At 49.3% G+C, this 18,009-nt stretch overlaps 1 protein-coding gene across 6 annotated transcripts in view; it reads left to right on the top strand.

Moving 5' to 3' along the window:
- WASHC1 (WASH complex subunit 1) overlaps nt 1-17,964 on the top strand; it is a 45,199-nt gene extending 27,235 nt beyond the window's left edge. For all 6 annotated transcript variants that reach the window (XM_072872849.1, XM_072872866.1, XM_072872839.1 and 3 more), the window contains 9 exons: nt 6,167-6,278; nt 6,976-7,122; nt 12,183-12,319; nt 13,262-13,397; nt 14,580-14,784; nt 15,263-15,427; nt 15,790-15,948; nt 16,581-16,649; nt 17,218-17,964. In XM_072872849.1, coding sequence (XP_072728950.1) covers nt 6,167-6,278; nt 6,976-7,122; nt 12,183-12,319; nt 13,262-13,397; nt 14,580-14,784; nt 15,263-15,427; nt 15,790-15,948; nt 16,581-16,649; nt 17,218-17,369 — 1,282 coding nt within the window. In that variant the 3' untranslated portion in view covers nt 17,370-17,964. The remainder of the gene's footprint in view (nt 1-6,166; nt 6,279-6,975; nt 7,123-12,182; nt 12,320-13,261; nt 13,398-14,579; nt 14,785-15,262; nt 15,428-15,789; nt 15,949-16,580; nt 16,650-17,217) is intronic.
- The last annotated feature ends 45 nt before the right edge of the window (nt 17,965-18,009 follow it).

Here is an 18,009-nt window from a genome sequence, read left to right as displayed (position 1 = left end):
GTGGTTGAACATATTTGGCTTTTTATAAAAGCATGCATTTTTGCTTTTTGCCTGTCAAGCTTTTGAGGCGAATTGGCTTTGTGAACTGGCTTTGAATGCTTCCCTGGATCGCTGTAAACCGTAAATGTCTTAGCAGCCTTTCCTTTGCTCTCTCCATTTTGATCCTGCGATGTTGCCAGCTGCTGGGGCAGAGGCACTGCGTGGGAGTGGGGAGAGTGAGGCTCGGGCTTCTCACAGTCCGTTTCTGACTGTGCCGGTCATTGCTGCGTGAACTCTGAGCTGGCCCACCGCAGTGTGTAGCAACATCCATATGCGGTAAGGCTGTTTGTAAAGCACACTCTAGTGCCTCATAAAACATTATCCTTTGTTAGCCAGCCAGAACACACTTAGATATTCTAGCCTAGCTCTGTAGGCCTGCTTCAGTCTAGCGGATTGTGCATCAAAGCCCTGAGTTATGGGTACCGGGGGCGATGTATTGATGTTTCCCCATCACTTCAGCAGCCTGAGGAGCCATAAAAGCCCATGGCTTTTATTCAAGAAGATTCTTAGACAAATTAAAACTTGACAAAGTTTGAGATTTTCTTCTTCTCTGCAGTATACAAGTAGAAGAGAGCAGTGATGTGCCTCTGGGTCCCAGGAAAGAAGTGGGTGAGGAAGGGGCTTGGTAGCCTGAGAAGAAAGATGTGACACTTAGCTCCCTCAGCACCACCTTCTGCTGCTGCTCCTTTCATCATGGGATGATGTCTCCCCTCCCCTGACAGGTAGTCTCTCCTCAACTTGCCAGTGGTTCTCTCACTTGTGGTAACCCACTGAACCTTGTCCTAGAGGTTAATGGTATCTCATTCATCAGTAATGGTATCATGCTGGTTTTGGCACCGGTGCTGTAGAAGGATGAATGGCAGCCAGCACTGTTATCTTCCCTTGTTACCCTGCTCCAGCACCAGCTACTTGGAGAGTCTGGGGATATAATAAAATACAAGAACCATAAACTCTGTCCCTTCTACTTCACACCTCCTTCAGTAAGGGAGGAATTTAATAAAAGCACGCTTTGTTGAAGAAGAAAAAAAAAAAAAGCAGCTTGACTTTTAGGCAAAAAGCCAAGGGTTTATAGAATAGATTTACCGTATGTACCCTGAAGTTTAGAACAGCAATGCTGAGCATTGCCCTGCTATCTCTCAGGGCTGAAGCCTGGGTGGGAGGAGACCAGAAACCTGACTTGCTGTGATGTGTACAGTTCTCCTTTGAAAAAGTCATTTAATACTTTGGCTGCCTTATCCTCCTGTGCAACTTCATTTCTCATTCTGCTCTGTAATGTTCTTTCTCCTTGGTTGATCGCTTACTTTTGTACTTCAGACATGAAATTGAAGTTCTTTGGTATTCTAGAGAGGTTTTCTCCCAGCCTCTGCTGCCTCGCCTTTCTCATTCACCTTGGTGTGGAGCTTGCCTCTTCTCTCTCCCATCTCCCAAGTTTTGTCATCCCTGTCACTTTTGGGTGACGTGTATATGAACAGCAGAGGGTCTCCTTCTGCTGTGATGCTTCCCTCCAGTTGAATTCTGTCTTGCTCAGCCACCTTTCTGGGAATCTGTCAGCCTGTCTTTAAACCTGCTCTGATTTTGAACTTTTTTCTGATGCTGTTCTGATCCCTAGCAAATATAGATGATAAAAATCACAATTCTTATTTGGCATTGTGGAGTGCTTGGAGACCCTCATAGAAATATAGTATTATTGCCAGTGCTGACAATTGACAGGCAGTGTCCAGTGTCCTGGATGCCAAATTCATAATGCCTCAAATCTTTTTCCTATGGGAGTAAGAGAACAGTAATTTTTCCCTCATGAGCAGACACAGACAAGGCAGAGGAGGTCTTTCAGTAGCTGCCTGAATGTGAGGATTATCAGAGGAGTTATAAAGAGATAATGGGAAGTGATCTGCTCCATGGCTGCAGATGGGACAGAGAATACAGGGCCAGCGAGGGAGGTGATGAGGTGGGAGGAAGTATTCCTGGGACCTGCTGTGGGTGTTGGAGACAGTTGCCTCTAAAATGGAGAGGAGCTCAAGGCAGCAGGGTGAGGGCTTTAGGAGAAAGGAGAAATGAGATCTAAGTTGGGGGTGAGTTGCAGGGGGCTTGACTGCAAAAAGATTTCAGAGGGACAAGAGAATGTGAAAGCTTGAATCAAAGCAGCTGAAAGATTGGCTTTAATATCTGCTTAGATTAAAAATAAAAGTCTGTATGGATTAAGAGATAATCCACTAGATAGATTTAATCTGCCACATGTATTACTTTCCCAAAGAAAAGCATTGGGAGGGGAAGGTTGGTTTGGCTCAGTGCCCAGGATTTGAAGGCAGGTGATATATTCTCCTTTCTTCTGCAGGCCCCCTTTTCACTTGTCCCAAAGCATGCATCCTGCCCAAAGGGAGGGGCTGTCACTGTACGCCTCCTGCTTCTTTGCAACTCTAAAGTCACATTGAATCTCACTAAAGGGGTTTCTCAAGCAGAAAAGAGCACCGAGAGCAAAATAACACAGCAATGACTAATAGGATAGGCGCGGGGTAGATTCAGATGCTGATGGTGTTTTTGGCTGTCTGAGCGCAGGGTTCTGAGGGGCAGTAATGGGCTATTTTATTATCACTTACCCTCCTGTCCTGATTGCAATTTCCTTTCAAACAAACGCCACTCAGTAACACACTCCTTCTTAAATGGAGGCTGGGGTCTGAATGCTACATTGCTTCAAACACTTTGCTCCTGAAATCCTTGGCAACAGCCCTCTCCATCCCTTCATGTTTCCTTTCTTTACAAACACCAGGTTGACTCCTTGGAGTAAGTTCAGTTTCCACAGCAGTAGAAATACTGAAGTTGCTGGAGGACACTTGAACATGAGGGTTTCTTCTATGTATTTTTTCAGTATCAATGTAGTATATTGTCTCTTCTAACACGCAGAGTCTTGAACTGTACATGCATAACGGTCATGCACTTTTAGGAGCCTGTACATGTGACGGAATTTGGATTAGTTGGATTGAGGGGGTTTAATAATTTTTTTCACAGTTATCTTGCTCAGCAGCAAATAAATTAATTCTGTAGACTGGTGTGTATTCCTTCTGTGATGTGTGCCTGCATCTGTACCACCTCAGGTGAAGGTTTTTGGCATATCTCCTAAGGTCAGTGGGATTTGGCCTGGCAAATCCTAGAGTAGATCACAGGAGAAAGTACAAGGTGGCTCAGAGGAGAGCTGTCATGGTTTGAAACATCTGAGCTGGCACTGGACAACTTCCCCAGATTGTGCTAGGAGCAGGCCATCTACCTGATACTGTCCTTTTATGGGTGAATGTAATCACTCTAAGTTATATTTGCTGGGCAGTAGGGATGGATGAAGCTATAGATGTCTTCTCTCTTTCCCTTCTGGATGCACCATTACAGTTGCAGCTAGGGCACAGTACTTGCCAGTCATGCTCTGTTTTTAGGGATGCCTCCTTTTTCAGAGAGGTTCCAGCAAACCGTAAATGAGGAAGATGTATGCAGCGCTGTGGGCTGAGAGGTGCTTTGCTTTCTGTTCTTCCACTGATGCTGTTCATGCGCTACGGGAGGTGTTAGTACTGTAGCACCAAGAAGCACTTTGTAAGAGCTGATGCACTGCCTGTGTTTGGGGGGGGGGGGTAAAGGGAGTTGTGGCACTGTTCCTCTCCTAAACCGGGTGTCTTAGAGGATGAATGTTAAATGTGGTAGTGGTTAAGGGTGAAAGGTAAGGATAACTGGGATTCCTCAAAAACTCCTTTGCTTCTTCACAGCTAGCGAAAGAGTGAGCGTAGGAAGGGAGAGGAAGAGGTGATAACTGGTGAAGCAGTGGGGATAACACGGGGCAGGAAGGGGAGAGAGGGAAGCGTTTGACTGCCTCACTTGACCCACTCACAGTCGTGGAGTGGGAGGGAGGAGAATGGTTACTGGTTTCCAGGCCTGAGCTTGCATAACTATTTGGTTAACATTTCCTTCTGGGAGAGGAACATGTGCCTGGCCAGCCCCTGACAATTGTGTCTGGGAGTCAGCAGGATACTGGCTAAAAGGCAATTGATACCTTGCTTTTATTTGGAGCTTCAGGAAGGCTTTGTTGAGCTCTTCCAGGAGTTCACAGGTGAGATGGAAAATTGCATCATTGATTTGAGGGAGAGAGTCAAAGCAGAAGTAAATGACCAATTTTTTTCAGCTTTGAAGGAAGTAAAAATAGTCAGATGCCCCCAGGAGCAGTGCTGGAAATAGTGTCAATCAATACAATTATGAAACATCTAGAAAAGAGGTGAACTGTGAGGTGGGAAAATTTGCTGGGGAGAGCAGTTAGGGAAGACTTAGGTCCTTCAGAGGCATCTCACACTTTAACAAAACAAGGCAATGGGACAGCCCTATGACGCATGAAATTTGCTGCAGACAGGTGCTAGGAAATGCATGCTGAAAGGAACAACAGAAACTACCCTGAGAACCTATCAAGTGTATAAGTGATGTGGACTTACTCCACTGAGACAGAGGGACGGTGTGGGAAGGAAATAATGAACAGATTTGTACTTAGTGTTGGTACAAAAGACAAGCTGTTAGGCTGTATTTAAAATAAAAGGATGGGGAAATGGAGAATAATTCTGAGAGGTAGAATCTCATGAGGTTCAGTTTTGCTCATGTCCCACTCCAAAAAGAATAAAGTAGAAACAGGCTGTGTGCTGTCCTGCCATATGCATAAGGAAGGATTTTCATGCCTCCAGGAAGAGGAGAGCATGGCTATAAACAAACAGAAACACTTAAAGCTGTTTAGAGAAAGAAGTGGGGGTCTTTCAGAATGATACAAGGTGAATAGGCTGCTTGTACTCGCTGTTTTTTCACTACCTGCAATGGAGGGGCTTTACTGGAGTCCATTTCTCTACTGTAATAGGGAATGTGCTGCACAGAGTGAAAATACTTGAAAAGACAGGTTTGGTACAGTTTGAAAATGGGAATCATGGATCACTGCTGATGTCAAATTTGTTACTAAAAGGAATTATACGGAGTGGGAAAAAGAGCATGGGAGCTCTCAAAAGCAAAGAGGGACTTTTGGTGAAATTTAAAGACAATACTTGAGATTGATTTTTACAGGCACAAAGAGATCCGATGGAACTCATTGCTACAAAATATTGCTGAAGTGGACTGCTGTCTCTCCTAATGGGTTGTATAGCCATAAAAATGTTATTTGCTGGTTTCATTAGAGGGGTGAAGATTCAGAACAATTTTCAGCTTTTGAGCCTAAAGCTAGGGAGATCCTGCTAGTTATGTATGGGGAAGGAAGGTCTCTTCTGAGAAGGTGACTCCATAGTTACCTGTAGCTGATGCCTGGTTCCGATGTTACTCCTAACCTCTGGTTGAGCCTGTGTGACAGTTCCTGCAGCATGGTAGCCACTGTGCATGGCATGCTGGCAGTTTGTCATGCCCCTGGCTGCAAAGCATCTGCTGTAAGCTTTGTGGGAAAGGAATGTGTCTACATGGTGAACGCAGAGGTACTTTAACCAGTGACCGCTGTCCCCTGCTGCCACAGAGTGCTTTTCACCTCAGTCCCAAAACATTTTGATGCTGATCTAGTTATGCAAAAATTACGCAAGTTAGCATGCTTTATTTCACCAAATGAGGACCTGATGTTGTTTCTGATGTGGAAACCAAATTGCAAATCTGCGAAGCAACATGGAAGAAGTCATGCAACAAACTGCTGGTATAGTAGAGGACAGGATAAGCCTTGTGAGTCCTGAACTCTGCTCATTAGCATGTGTTGCGTTTCATTTTTAAGAAGTCATTTTTATTAAAAATATGTTGGCAGTTGATAACTGGCTGTGGCTTTCTTGTCAGCAGTACCTGCAGAGAGGCATAGGGCTTGTGGCACTCGGGTGTCACAAAAAAGCTGCAGTTTTCCATCTTTCTGTGCTGTGCCTCAAACAGCCGCGGGAATGTTGTGCTGTGAGTCACGGACTAGACCTACCTTCATGTCAGAGTACATAAAACTCTCAATGGGACCAAGACAAGCGTATCTCAACCAGCAATATTTTGCCCTACGAAACAATCCAGTCCACTGAGATTCACATCCTTCCCTGAGGGCCTGGGCACTGGCCATTGCCAAAAAATCTCTGGCTCTGGTTTCCTCATCTTAAGAAAGGTTCTTGCCTCCTAGGATCTCTCAGCGGGTGGAGGCCAGCCGGGCACAGCTTCAGGCAATTGGTGAGAGAGTCACGCTTGCCCAAGCGAAGATTGAGAAGATAAAGGGCAGCAAGAAGGCTATTAAGGTAGTGACTTCAGTGAAGGCTGCATGGCCTCCCTTCTTCCTTCCACCTTCTCTCTTTACTCCTGATGTAAGCTCTGGAGAAGAACAGGTGTTTGGCTGCCACAGCTGCTGCCCGCTCACCTCTCCGTGCCTTGTTGCTGAGCAGGGTTGTGGTGAGAATCCCCTTCCTGACTTGGCTGGTTGATGATTTTTAGACCCATGAGCCTCACAGCTCCTGGCCTTATGAGGCCTATATAAGTTGCTGCCCCAGCTTCTCCCTGAGAAAGAGAAAAGGCGTGTGCTGAGCTAAGCCCAACACCCTCTCACTTCAGGCTCATAGACACTTTGGCTATTTGAATGAAAGCTGCTGTTAGCCTCCCCTTAGTGCATCTTAATCTTGTTGAGCTGTGTAAAACTGGTGCAAACTCTTCTTTCCCCGTCCTTCCTCCATTTAATAGTGTTTCAAATTCCCCTCCTGCCAGTGGAAGCCTATGATCTCCTAGTACTTATATATAGAGAGAAGTTCTGGCACTTTTACTTTCTGAAGTGACAGCCCATGTGTGATTGGGTCCATGCAGGTAGCCCTTAGGAGCCTGTTGACTCCAAGGCTGTCCATTCCCACCAGCAGCAGATTGTGTGCTTACTCCACTCCATGTGTTTCTGTAGTGTAGGATTGCTTAGTTGTTGGGATTTTTCAGTCCCTCCTTATCTCTCCACAGGTATTTTCCAGTGCCAAGTATCCAGCCCCTGAACGACTGCAGGAGTATAGTTCAATTTTTGCTGGTGCAGAAGACCCCGCTAAACAGAAATGGCCAAGACACAAGATTCAGAGCAAACATCGAGTGCTGGATGAGAAAGCTCTGCAGGTAAGGAGGAGGAGAACAGACCTTGAGATGAACAAGCAAAGAGAAGCTGGGAGGCTGTTAGTCTCTTTGATGAAGTAGACCAGGGCTTTAGGATATAGGCTGAGAGCAGAACATCTTTTCAGCTTGGCCTGTTGGTGGGAGTGTGTGAGGTCAGGCTAGGAAGCCTGCAGAGCTGCCGGTTTGAGAGAGCCATGTCAGTACAAGACCTTGGCACGGTGATTGAATGCTCTGGGTGGCTGTTGGCTGCCAACTCTCCAGAGCAGTTCCATTTCCTGAAACGTTGCTGTTTCCTGTAGCGGTGCTGGTGGGTGCTGCTGGTGGGCCTTAAGGCTTCAGCTATGCAGAGCAACGCAGCTGGGTCATAACTGTTCGAGAAATAGTTTCTGAAGGCTCTAATATAAACGATGGTGAGAAGGGAAAGGTAAAAGTGCTTGTGAGTGGATCAGGACAAAAAGAAGTCATTAGAGCATTTTTCTGTCCCAGGAAAGCATCACACTTGGGTATTGTCCCTCCCTGGTTCCCAGCTAAGTTTTACGTCTTGGAGGGGAAGATCATTTTGCTTCTTTACATCTTTTGTTTGTGCTTTGCTTCTCCTTTGCCTTGTGTCCAGCTATTGTAGGTTGCAAGCCCTTCAGAGGGGGACTGAATCTCTTCAGTACCCAGCACAAATGGGGCTTCCAGGTGTGCCCATGGCACAGATGTCTGCAGCTGGTGGTGTTCAAGGAGTTCCTGAAGTATTGAGTTCCCTTTTAGTCTGTGGATTGAGTGGCAGAGAGAGGCTTCTTAGGGATGTCTGAGAAGTGGTGGGTTTGGCAGGAAATGCTACCAAAGGAGTCTGCAACAGTTTGGGTTAACATCCCCAGGTTGGAAGGAGAGGAGGAAGAGTTGCTGTGTTTAAAGTTTAAAAGTTTCTGTGTATGCACTGTGCCAGGAGTAGCAGATGTACTCTTCCTGGCAGGTTAGGGATCAACCTGACAACTTCCCTGCTCTCCACCCCTAAAGAGACTTCTTTCCTCATCCTTAGGTGCCTTGGCCCAAAAATAAAGCTGCCACTGAATAATTTATCACGCTAAACTTTCCTGAGTTTTAATGGAGTTGGGACCTCACACAGTGAGGTAGTTATGAATATTTCAGCCAGGCCAGGGAAGCAGGGCTGCTGGTCGAATGGACAGCTGGCAAACTCGAGCAGGGTTCGTGCTTCCTTCGAGCCCTGGCAGTAGCGCAGGGCAGAGCTGTGTAGGACCTGCTGCTGGCCGGCCAGGGGAGGCCAATTACGGTTGTGCTGTCTGTCTGGGGCCCCATCCCGTCAGAGCATGTGGGGGGAGCAGAGGTAGGCAGTGAGTGGGCAGGGGAGGTGCTCTCCCACCCTGAAGGGCTGGTGCCAACATACAGCCCCTCGCACAGGGAGGGGATTGGGAAGAGCATCAGCTGGTAAAAAGCAGTGTCCCGCAAAGAGCAAATGGTGTGCCCATCCGACTGGCCCCCTGGCTCCAGTAGGCTCTGCATGCCCTTCCCCGCTGCCCCTGCCATCTGCCTGCGATGCCACCTCTTCCCTGTCCCAGGCAGTCTCTGTACCATTGCCATGTTCTGCCCTTTGTGACCAAGGCTGCCATCACCACAGGGACTTTGTTGCAGGCCCCAGGGGATGTTTGTATTTATTTCTCCCCTCCTGTGACCCATCTTTTGATCCTCCTTGGAGGTTATTGATCTTCCTCTGACTTTGCTGACCCTACCTCATACAGTGGTCTTGTTACTCTTGCCAAGCTCACACATACTAGCTCCTGCAGCTCTTCTGTGGGGCAGGGGGATGCTGCTGTGCTGGTGAGTGGCTGTCAGCTGATGAACGATGGAGGGGCCTGTGCCAGGAGCAGCTGGTGTGCTGAGTGGGGCTCAGTGCGGCTGAGCTCTGACCACGTTCCAGGGGGACAGGCCCTTCTCAGCCATAGCTGAGCACGGAGCCTGACGTGCCTTGCAGTAATGAAATGTGACAGAGGGAAGTCTAATGTTTGCGTTTATGCCCTCCTCAATTATTCAGGGCTTTCAGCAGAGGCTCGCTGCCTGTTTTCACTTCTAATGAGGGCCTCTTTGCTGGGAGCAGTCGCAGTGGCCTTTGCTAACTTCACTCGCGCATGCACACACGCCCCACCAGGAAAGCAAGCTCTGCTCGTGTCAGTTTGAGGGTAAGTGGTGGCAGCCTGTGCTCAGTGTTTAGGGTTTGTGCTCTGGGGGGGAAAGCAGCTGAGTTAGAAATGTGCATGGTTCTGCAGTTTATTTAAAAATGCTTCCCTCCTGGGAAATTCTCCTTTCCCCCTCCACAGCCCAAGCAAGTGAAAACTCAGCTGTTGAGAGGACACTGCTTAGGTTGGTAAGGTAAGCACTGACGGATAAGAGTGCCAGAGTCTTGTAAGCACTGATGGATGAGAGTGCCAGGTGCTTGTGGTAATTTAGCCTGGAAAGCCACTTGCTTTGCACATTGCTGTGGTAGCAGCTAGGTAGGTAGGGTTCAACAGTGAGTTGGCTGCAGCCCTGTAGGGCTTCTCAGGCACTGGGCACTGCCTTTGTGGTGGGGCTTGTGTCCGGGTGATGCAAGTGCCCCTCAGGAGGCTGGAAAATGGGATGGGAGAGATGGTCTGCCTGGGCTTGGGAAGAGGTCCAAGCAAAAGTTACAGTCCACTGCTGGAGTAACCTTGCTAGGCTTCAAAAATGTCAGTAACTTGGCATGTCCTTGTGAATTCTGCCTCTCTCGGAATCCACCATGGGCATGGGGAGGCTAAACCAGGTTTTTGGCACTTGCTCATCTTCAAGTGCTTTTCCAGCTAGCTTCAGCACTCCATTGGCATGGGGGGAATGGGGTTTCTGGTGTATTACACCAATTCCCTTTGTAACAGTGTGTGCTTAGTTAAATTTAAGAACCAGGGTGACTTTATATATTTGCAATTGTAGGCTTTTTAGGAAGAAAAATGCCTGGAAATGCAGTGTCCTTAGGGGTGTAATCCTGCCAGGTGCCAAACCCCAGGCTGGGGTGTTTGAGCATTCAGGTGCCTCTCATGACTTCAGTATGTTGAGGTTGCTGAATCTTTGTCTTAAGGCCTTAATGTCCTTATAAGAAAACTAATTTTTAAATGGCTTGTTAACTTGTGGAATTCACAGTTGCAGGATATTATTGACGGTATGTAGCTGTTCTAAATTTGAAAACAGATCTAGGTACTTGAATAAGACTAGCACTTTGGTGGCATTTAAATTAAAAGGATTATGTAGAGCCTCATGTTTCAGAGTAATATTCATGCTTAGTGCTTTTATAACTGCCTTAGATGAGACTTATAAATAAATGTAGGCAATGGTTGGTTTCTCATTATGCCCTTAAAGTGATGCACAGTCTTCCAGTGCTAATTGAAATCTACAAAGAGAGAATTAAAAATATATATATATGACTTGAGGGCTAAGCGTGTGTGAACAGTTCTAGCAAAAACGTCAGTACTCCCTCATGCTTAAAAAATTAAACATTGGGAAATGAATATTAATGATCAAAAGAACCTTTATTTTTGAATCTCTGCTTTTACAGTCTCTACATAACAATTTATATATTTTTGCCTACTTGCTTCTGTAAAAATTCAAGATGTTTATTTCAGTATATTTTTCACAAGTCAGAACATGTTATTGGGGGGGGGGGGATTAAATCAAAACCTCCCAGGTCTTTTCGTAAGCATTTTATACATTCAGAGCATCATACAAACTCTTAGTGGATTAACTGAGCTGTGACTAAGCCATTTCCCAGGATTTCTGGCTACCAAATTCAAGCCTGAAATTTCAATCAGCAGAAACTGCTTATGTTGCTGAGATGTGGTCTTAAAACGGAACCAATGGTGGTCTCCATTTCCCCCACAAAAGTACAAGGAGGGAAGAAGGACTCAGAGAATGGGATAGAGCAGGGATGCTGGAAGTAGTAAGGCAGTAGGAAGCTGTGGACAGTATTTGAAATAGTCGTCTTCTGGTGACAGAAGAAAACCTCAAGACTGTGGCCAATTACTTAATCTGACAAACTGTCCTGGCTAGTGCTCTGGTTTCTTCTGATATGAACACTTACCACCTCGCAGCTGCCAGGCTGCTGCTTGTCCTAGTTTGTGAAGAAGGAACAGGAGTTGTGAAGGGGCTGAGGAAGGGTGTGTGGAGGGGTCGGGTTGGAGGTTTGTCCATCCTGGGCTGTCTCTGGGTTCAGAAACTGATGCCTCTGCCCCCTCTACAGCAAAGCTTGCTGTGGGCACTGAGCTTCATCCCCCAGAGCATCTGGCAGCGGGCGCTGTCATGCTAGCTGAAACACTGGTCTGATCTGGGATGGCAGTTCCTGTGCTCTATAAAAGTCAAGCAGTTCAGATGTAATAAGTCCTTTTCTAAAGGGAGCTCTATATATTATGCATGAAGTTTTAGAACCGAGAGAGAGGAGATTTCAGTTCATTAGAGTTGAAAACTCCTGCAAATCCCTCAGGCTTTGCAAAACCATCTGGCACACGTTCCACCCTGTGCACTCCCTTCTGCCTGATCTCTTGCCTAGTGCGGGCACTCTGTTTTTTCCTAATCTCTTTTTCCTTTGCCTTCCCTGCATACCCCACCGGTGGGATCACATCACTTAAAACATCATCTGAAGGCAGCAGAGGGGAGGTAATAGAGATGTTTGGGGGACTCTGCCTGCATGAAAATGTCTAGTAGTTGGAGACACTGTAACAAATGCCTTTTTGACTGTGGTGCTTGATCCCTGCCTCGGGCTACAGAGCCTGAGTAGTTGTTTTATTCTGGTGGATCCTTGCCACAGCAACACTTGTTCAGCATGACCCATCCATGGCACCAAAAGCACATGCCATGAGTCTGAACTGCTGAGACTTGTCATGAGTGTGGGGTTGCAACGTTGTCCATGTGGTTCCTTGCTCAAAGGGAGGTAAGAGAGGGAGCAGTAGGGTTTTCAGACCATGTAGTGGATCCAGCAGTGTGGGTTGTGGTGGCTGGGGAGAGCTGTTTCAGCAGCTGTGATTTCAGTGTCTTGCTACCTGTTATTTGTCTTCTTGCAGGAGAAGCTCAAGTATTTCCCTGTGTGCGTGAGCACCAAAATTCACCAGGAGGATGATGCAGAAGAAGGCCTTGGCAGCCTCCCCAGGAACATCAGCTCCCTCAGCTCCCTGCTGCTCTTCAACACCACCGAGAACCTGTGAGAGCTGGAGCAGCACCGTGCTGCTCACCTGCCCCTGCTTGTCCTCAGAGGAGCTCTCCCTGCCCTGGGGACAGCAGTAGCTGCTTGCTTTCCTGGGGATCTTGCATATCAGGCTCTCGATAGGACAGGGTTTGGTACCTCTCCACTGGCATCCAGTTAGCAACCCTTTCTTCCTCACTCTTCCACTTGAGTAGAAGGAGTTATTTTGTCTGCACCTGATCCTCCTCTCACCTGCTTTCAATGCAGCTTTGCACTTCCCTTCCCTGCCTTAGTTTTTCCTATCATACCCCTGTAATAATTTATCTCCAGCCTTGAAAGCTGCTGTCACTCCTGCCCTTTTCTGCCTTACATGCCTGCCTAGGTTCTGCTCCTTCTCCTGATGGTTCCTCACAGCAACACTTTACCACTGTTGCTGCTTTAACGTCTCCACTGCCTTTCACTGCAGTTCCCTTTCCTGTTGGGCTTTGCCTCATGGTTCCTCCTTCTGCCCATACTGAGGAGCTTCTTTAAGCCCTTCTTGAGCTTTCAGCTGCTGAACCTCCTCTTTCTTTCCCTGAGCCACAGATTATTTCCCCTCTTTATCCTTCCCCCTGCCCCTTGAGTGACAAGTCACCAGGAGAGACTGGTGTCCTGGTGTAGGACAGTCTCAGGCCAGGCGGTGGGAGGGGGAGAGCTTGGTAATGATGGCAGTGCAGTGGGGCTTTGCTTTACGATTAATGTGGAGGCTGCGCTGGCAGGGTGGGGAGCTGGTGGCCTCCTGGTTGTGGAGGGGTGAGGCAGGAAAATGGGGTTAGAAGGAGGAAACTGGGAGGTGCAACGTGTTCCACCTGCCTGAGTGAGTCAGGAGGTCTCCACCTCCAAGGCCTTCTTGGGTACACTGTTTCTTCTGGCCTTGGCTGTCGAGGCAGCATCACTGAAATACTTGTCCTCTACCCTCAGGTACAAGAAGTATGTTTTCCTGGATCCTCTTGCTGGAGCAGTGACCAAGACCCATGTGGCTCTGGAAACAGAGACAGAAGAGAAGCTCTTTGATGCTCCTCTCTCCATCACCAAAAGGGGACAGCTGGACCGACAGGTGAGATGCAGCTGTGGGGATGCAGCTGCTTCCCCTTCAGAGGCTTGTGCTCAGCTCTCTGAGAGGAGAGAGCTTCTGTAGGGTGGAGAGCAGGTAGGAGAATGGCCCCTCATGGGGCTGCAGAACATCTCACTTATCAGAAGGACCTTGCCCGTTTCTGTGCTTGAAGTCCTGGTGTGAGCTTGATTGTGATGGGTGAAACAAAACCGTCAAACTTGGCAGGTGTTTCTCTCTGCTCGAGCCTTTGCTGAGTGGTGTGAGAAGAGTAAGGTAGTATCGATTCACCTTGCTGCTAGACCTCAGGGCTGTAGAGGAGTTAGGAGGCTCCATCGCTTGATCATCCTCCTTGTGCTAAATCCTGAGCCTTGTGAGAAGTCTGAGGGTAAGGTGCCATGGCTGGAAGGTGCCTGGGAGGAGGTCTGATCCCCATCATTCCTGCTGGGAAGGGGCACGTGCTGGTGCAAACAGAAGGCCCAGCCAGCCGGAGCAAAGGGTTTGTGCTTGGTGTGGGCATGAGGCAGGCAGTGCACCAACCCAGCTGTCCCAACACGTGACTGACCTTGTACCCAACACCTTGTAGTGGCCGTACCTGGAGCTTTGCTGGTGCGTGGTTGAATGTGTGTTTTGGGGCTAGGGAAAGGAGCCTGGGAGCCATTTGCTCATCATGTTGGACCAGAGGAGATAGCAGTGTGTATAGCAAACAAAACCCTTTATTCACAGCACACCTTTGGTACTCTTTTGCCTGTGTATTAAACACAAAACCAAACCTCTGTAACTGCTTGGTTGTGCTTCTCCTGCATCTTAATCTGAGAAATGGTTCAGGCACCATTCTCTTCTGGAGGAGAAAGGACTGGCTTATGTAGGCTGCAAAAGTTGGTGCATGAAACCTTCAGAGGAGGAGAGAGTCCACTTGCAAGAAACTAGGAAGTTCCTGCACCTCTTTCTCCTCCTGCAGCCTCCCTTTTCCAAGCCTGGTCTGCAGGGGTAGCCTCTGAGCACGAAGAGCTGCCACAGGACAAGAGCACAGAGTTGTAGGGGCAGCTGATGAGTGGCCACTGTACCAAGGCACGCAAGCCCAGCTCTGACTGCCGCCCAGGCTGGTCCCTGCAGTGCCCCTGTTTGCTGCAAGGGAAAGCAAGTGCGTAGTCACTGCCTTATCTTTTTGGTTTGGGTTTCTTATAGGTAGCTGAAAATTACTTCTACGTGCCAGATCTGGGCCAGGTCCCTGAGATTGATGTGCCATCCTACCTGCCAGACCTGCCTGGCATTGCTGCAGATCTCATGTACAGTGCTGATCTGGGCCCCGGCATCGCACCGTCTGCCCCTAGCAGTGCTATTCCAGAACTGCCCACTTTCAACACTGAGTCGGTGGAGCCTTTGCAACCAGGTATTTCCAATCCCTGCTCCCAGGACCCTGTGAAGGAGGAAGGCAGGGATTGCTAGAAGATGGAGACAAGGCAGAAAGTTCCTTGGTGGAGACTTCAGGATGGATGTTGGAGATACCTCTGGCTTGTGCTTGGGCCTGAGTCAAAGCTGTAACCTGCTCAAGTGGTGGCCAGACTCCAGGCCCCTCACCTCCCTCACCCTCTGCATGGCTAGGGAGGAGGGAACACTGTGTGCAGGGACTGGCCTCATGGCAGCCTGGCGGGATGCCCTTGGGTGAGTGGGATGCAGCTGGGGAGGGCAGAGTAGGGGAATCTCAACCTCTGCCTTGGCCCTGCCTGCTGTTAAGAGATGCTACACAGGGTGGGAGTGCTCTGCTGCAGGACTCGGATCTGTTGCCGCTGAGGTATGCGAAGCTCTGAGCTGAAGCTCTGTGTGCTGTCCTCTGGGACACTTCAGATGCAACTTCTTTCATCTTTCAGACCTTCAAAATGCTGAGCTATTGCCGCCGCCTCCACCACCACCTCCCCCACCACCTCCTGTTATGCCAACTACTGTGCCTCCTCCGCCGCCCCTGCCCCAGCCCACAGCCCCCTCTGAGCCAGCCCGAACAGTGGGCGAGGAGAGCAGCAATGCAGTGCCTGCAGGTAAGGACATCTGGCATCTCCACAGCTTCACCAGCAGAATCTAACTCTGACTCCTTGGCTTCAGCCCCTGTCCTTGGTTGGTTCCCTGTGGCTTCCCAGCCTTCCAGCAGAGGAGGGAAGCTGCAGTGGAAAGGGAAGTGGCTCCTGCCTGCCTGGGAGCTGCAAGCCTTCAGTTCTCCCTTGGCAGGGCTCCTGCTGGCTGTGCTGAGCGTAAGTCCGTCACTGAGAGGTGTCTGGGCTGGGCTCACAGCCCTGGGCAGAAGCTGGCATGGTATTGGAGCAGCCCCTTCCATGGGGATTTGGCTGGGCCTGTAGCTGGTGCACTGACCCACAGCTGCTGCCTGTTGTTGCTGTCCCTGCAGCTTCGGTCCAGGGAGCCCCGAAGGAGGTGGTGAACCCCTCTACTGGGCGTGCCAGTCTCCTGGAGTCCATCCGCCAGGCCGGTGGCATCGGGAAGGCCAACCTCCGCAGTGTCAAGGAGAGGAAGCTGGAGAAGAAGAAGCAGAAGGAACAAGAACAAGGTGCTGAGGCTCTGTGGCAGAACTGATCTTCCTTGCTCTCTGGCCCAGGCTGGGGAGGTGTAGGTCTGGGGGGAGATGGGCAAGCCAGGAGCACAGTGAACATACAGAGCGGAAAGGTGTTGTCTCTCCTCACAGGTGGGTGTAGGTCTCGGGTGTTTCCCATTCAGCCAAAGCTCTGTGAACTTGCTAAACCCCATCTGCCAGAAGGGCATTCTTGATGGAGACCCTGCTGTGTCTCAGGGCATGTGTAAAGTTTCACATGTGTTGCATGGGGGGCAGACACACAAAGGAAACCCTGGGGCCAAGAGGGACAGGGCCAAGCCAGTTAGGTAGCTGGAGAGTGTATTGGTGGAGCTGGTTTGGCAGAATGAGACTGCAAATGCCCAGCCCCTCTTGCCCCTCAAGGAATTCCACTCTTGGATTTCCCCAGAAGATACACTGTGGTGCCTGGTGTTTTCCTGACCTGAAACTGGACTATAGTGGGAGAGATTAGGGGCGTGATACAAGAGTAGAGGTTTGGGTTTGGCTTTTTTTCTTTAATCTGAAGTCAGTATTGCAGGAGAATGCTTTCGCTGTAGTGCTAGGTTCAGACTGATGCTTCTTCTTGTCTGACTTGTTTTGCTCTGTTTCAGTGAGAGCTACAGGACAAGGTGGAGACTTGATGTCAGACCTCTTCAACAAACTGGTGCTGAGGCGCAAAGGTACTGCCCTGCAGAGTAGGCTGCTCCTTCTCCCTAGGAAAGAGGGAGAGCCCTTTCTGGCCACCCCAGTTTTGTCAGCCACAGCCCTAGAAACAGGAACAGACACTTTCCCTGGCGAGTGTGCCACAGCGTGGCTGGGAGTGCCTTTACAGAGGGTGAGCAGGTGAATCTCCACCTCAAGTCCAGCTGGAGGCACTGGAGGAGGTTGTGTGTCTGAGGCAGGGGACAGGCTCTGAAAGCTACCTGTGAGGAACGGATAGCAGCACTGGGGCAGCTGAGCCCCTTGCTCTTGGAGGCACCTGAGTTGCCCCAGTGTCACCCCCTCAGCACCTGGCAGAGGGCAGAGGAGGGCATGGACTTGCTCAGGTGGAGCTTTAGTTAAATGAGCCTTTGTGCAGGGCTGTGGTGGCACTTAAGTGTGTTGGCTGTTCTGTTTGCCTGGGTCACCTGGGTGCTGGTGGGAGCTGTGGTACAAGGTGTGTTTTTCCCCTTTCCCCAAGGCTTTGCTGAGCCTCCGTGTTCTCTAGTCCCCAGGTGTCACTCACTGGTGCTTTTCCTTCCCTCACAGGTATTTCAGGGAAAGGGCCGGGAGCCTCCAGAAATCCCGATGTTCCTGGAAGTCCTGCTGGTGCCTTTGCTCGTATGTCGGACTCAATACCACCCCTCCCACCCCCACAGCAGCCTGTGGGTGAGGAGGATGAGGATGACTGGGAGTCATAGATGGCATCAGTTGTGCATCAGTGTGAATCCCAGGACTCTTGAACTAAGCACCTTTGAGAGACACCAGCCTGTGGAAGTACCTCCTAGAGGGTGGGCACTGGCCTGGCAGGGGGATCCTGTCGTTACTTCTTCAAGAGGAGCAGGAACAACACGAGCTAACCACTGTGGAGGTTACAGTTATCCATGAGAGAGGGGTTTGTTGCTGTCTGCTATTCTCCACCCCAAATACTACATTCCACCTCAAATGCTGCTGCTACTGCTCATGCTGGTGCAATAAATCCTGCCTTAGCTGGCGGGCAGTGGGGCAGCCTATGCTCCTGATTTAAAGGGCCCTCAGTCTTTCCCAATGTGACTGGTGATGACTGCAAAAGCATATCTTGCAGGCAAACAGCCCTTGCCTCATTTGTCTCCTTGCTGCTTGCTTGCTGAAGCTCCTGTTCGCTTGGTTCTTGCTAGAAGAGAGAATGCGCATCCCTTCATGGAGGTTTAACTCCTGGTGCCTCTGCACACGATGGTTTCTTTCTCTACCTGGCTTATGGTAATTCTTTGCCTGTTGCTGTCTGAAAATTTCAATAAAGTTGAAGGAAGCAGGTCATTGAAGCCTTCCCTTTGGTAAAAGCAGGAAGCATGCTCAATTAAG

Source organism: Ciconia boyciana, chromosome 1, assembly GCF_034638445.1.
Source record: "Ciconia boyciana chromosome 1, ASM3463844v1, whole genome shotgun sequence".
NCBI classification, from domain to species: Eukaryota; Metazoa; Chordata; class Aves; order Ciconiiformes; family Ciconiidae; genus Ciconia; species Ciconia boyciana.
This window is presented reverse-complemented; position numbering and strand designations above follow the sequence as displayed.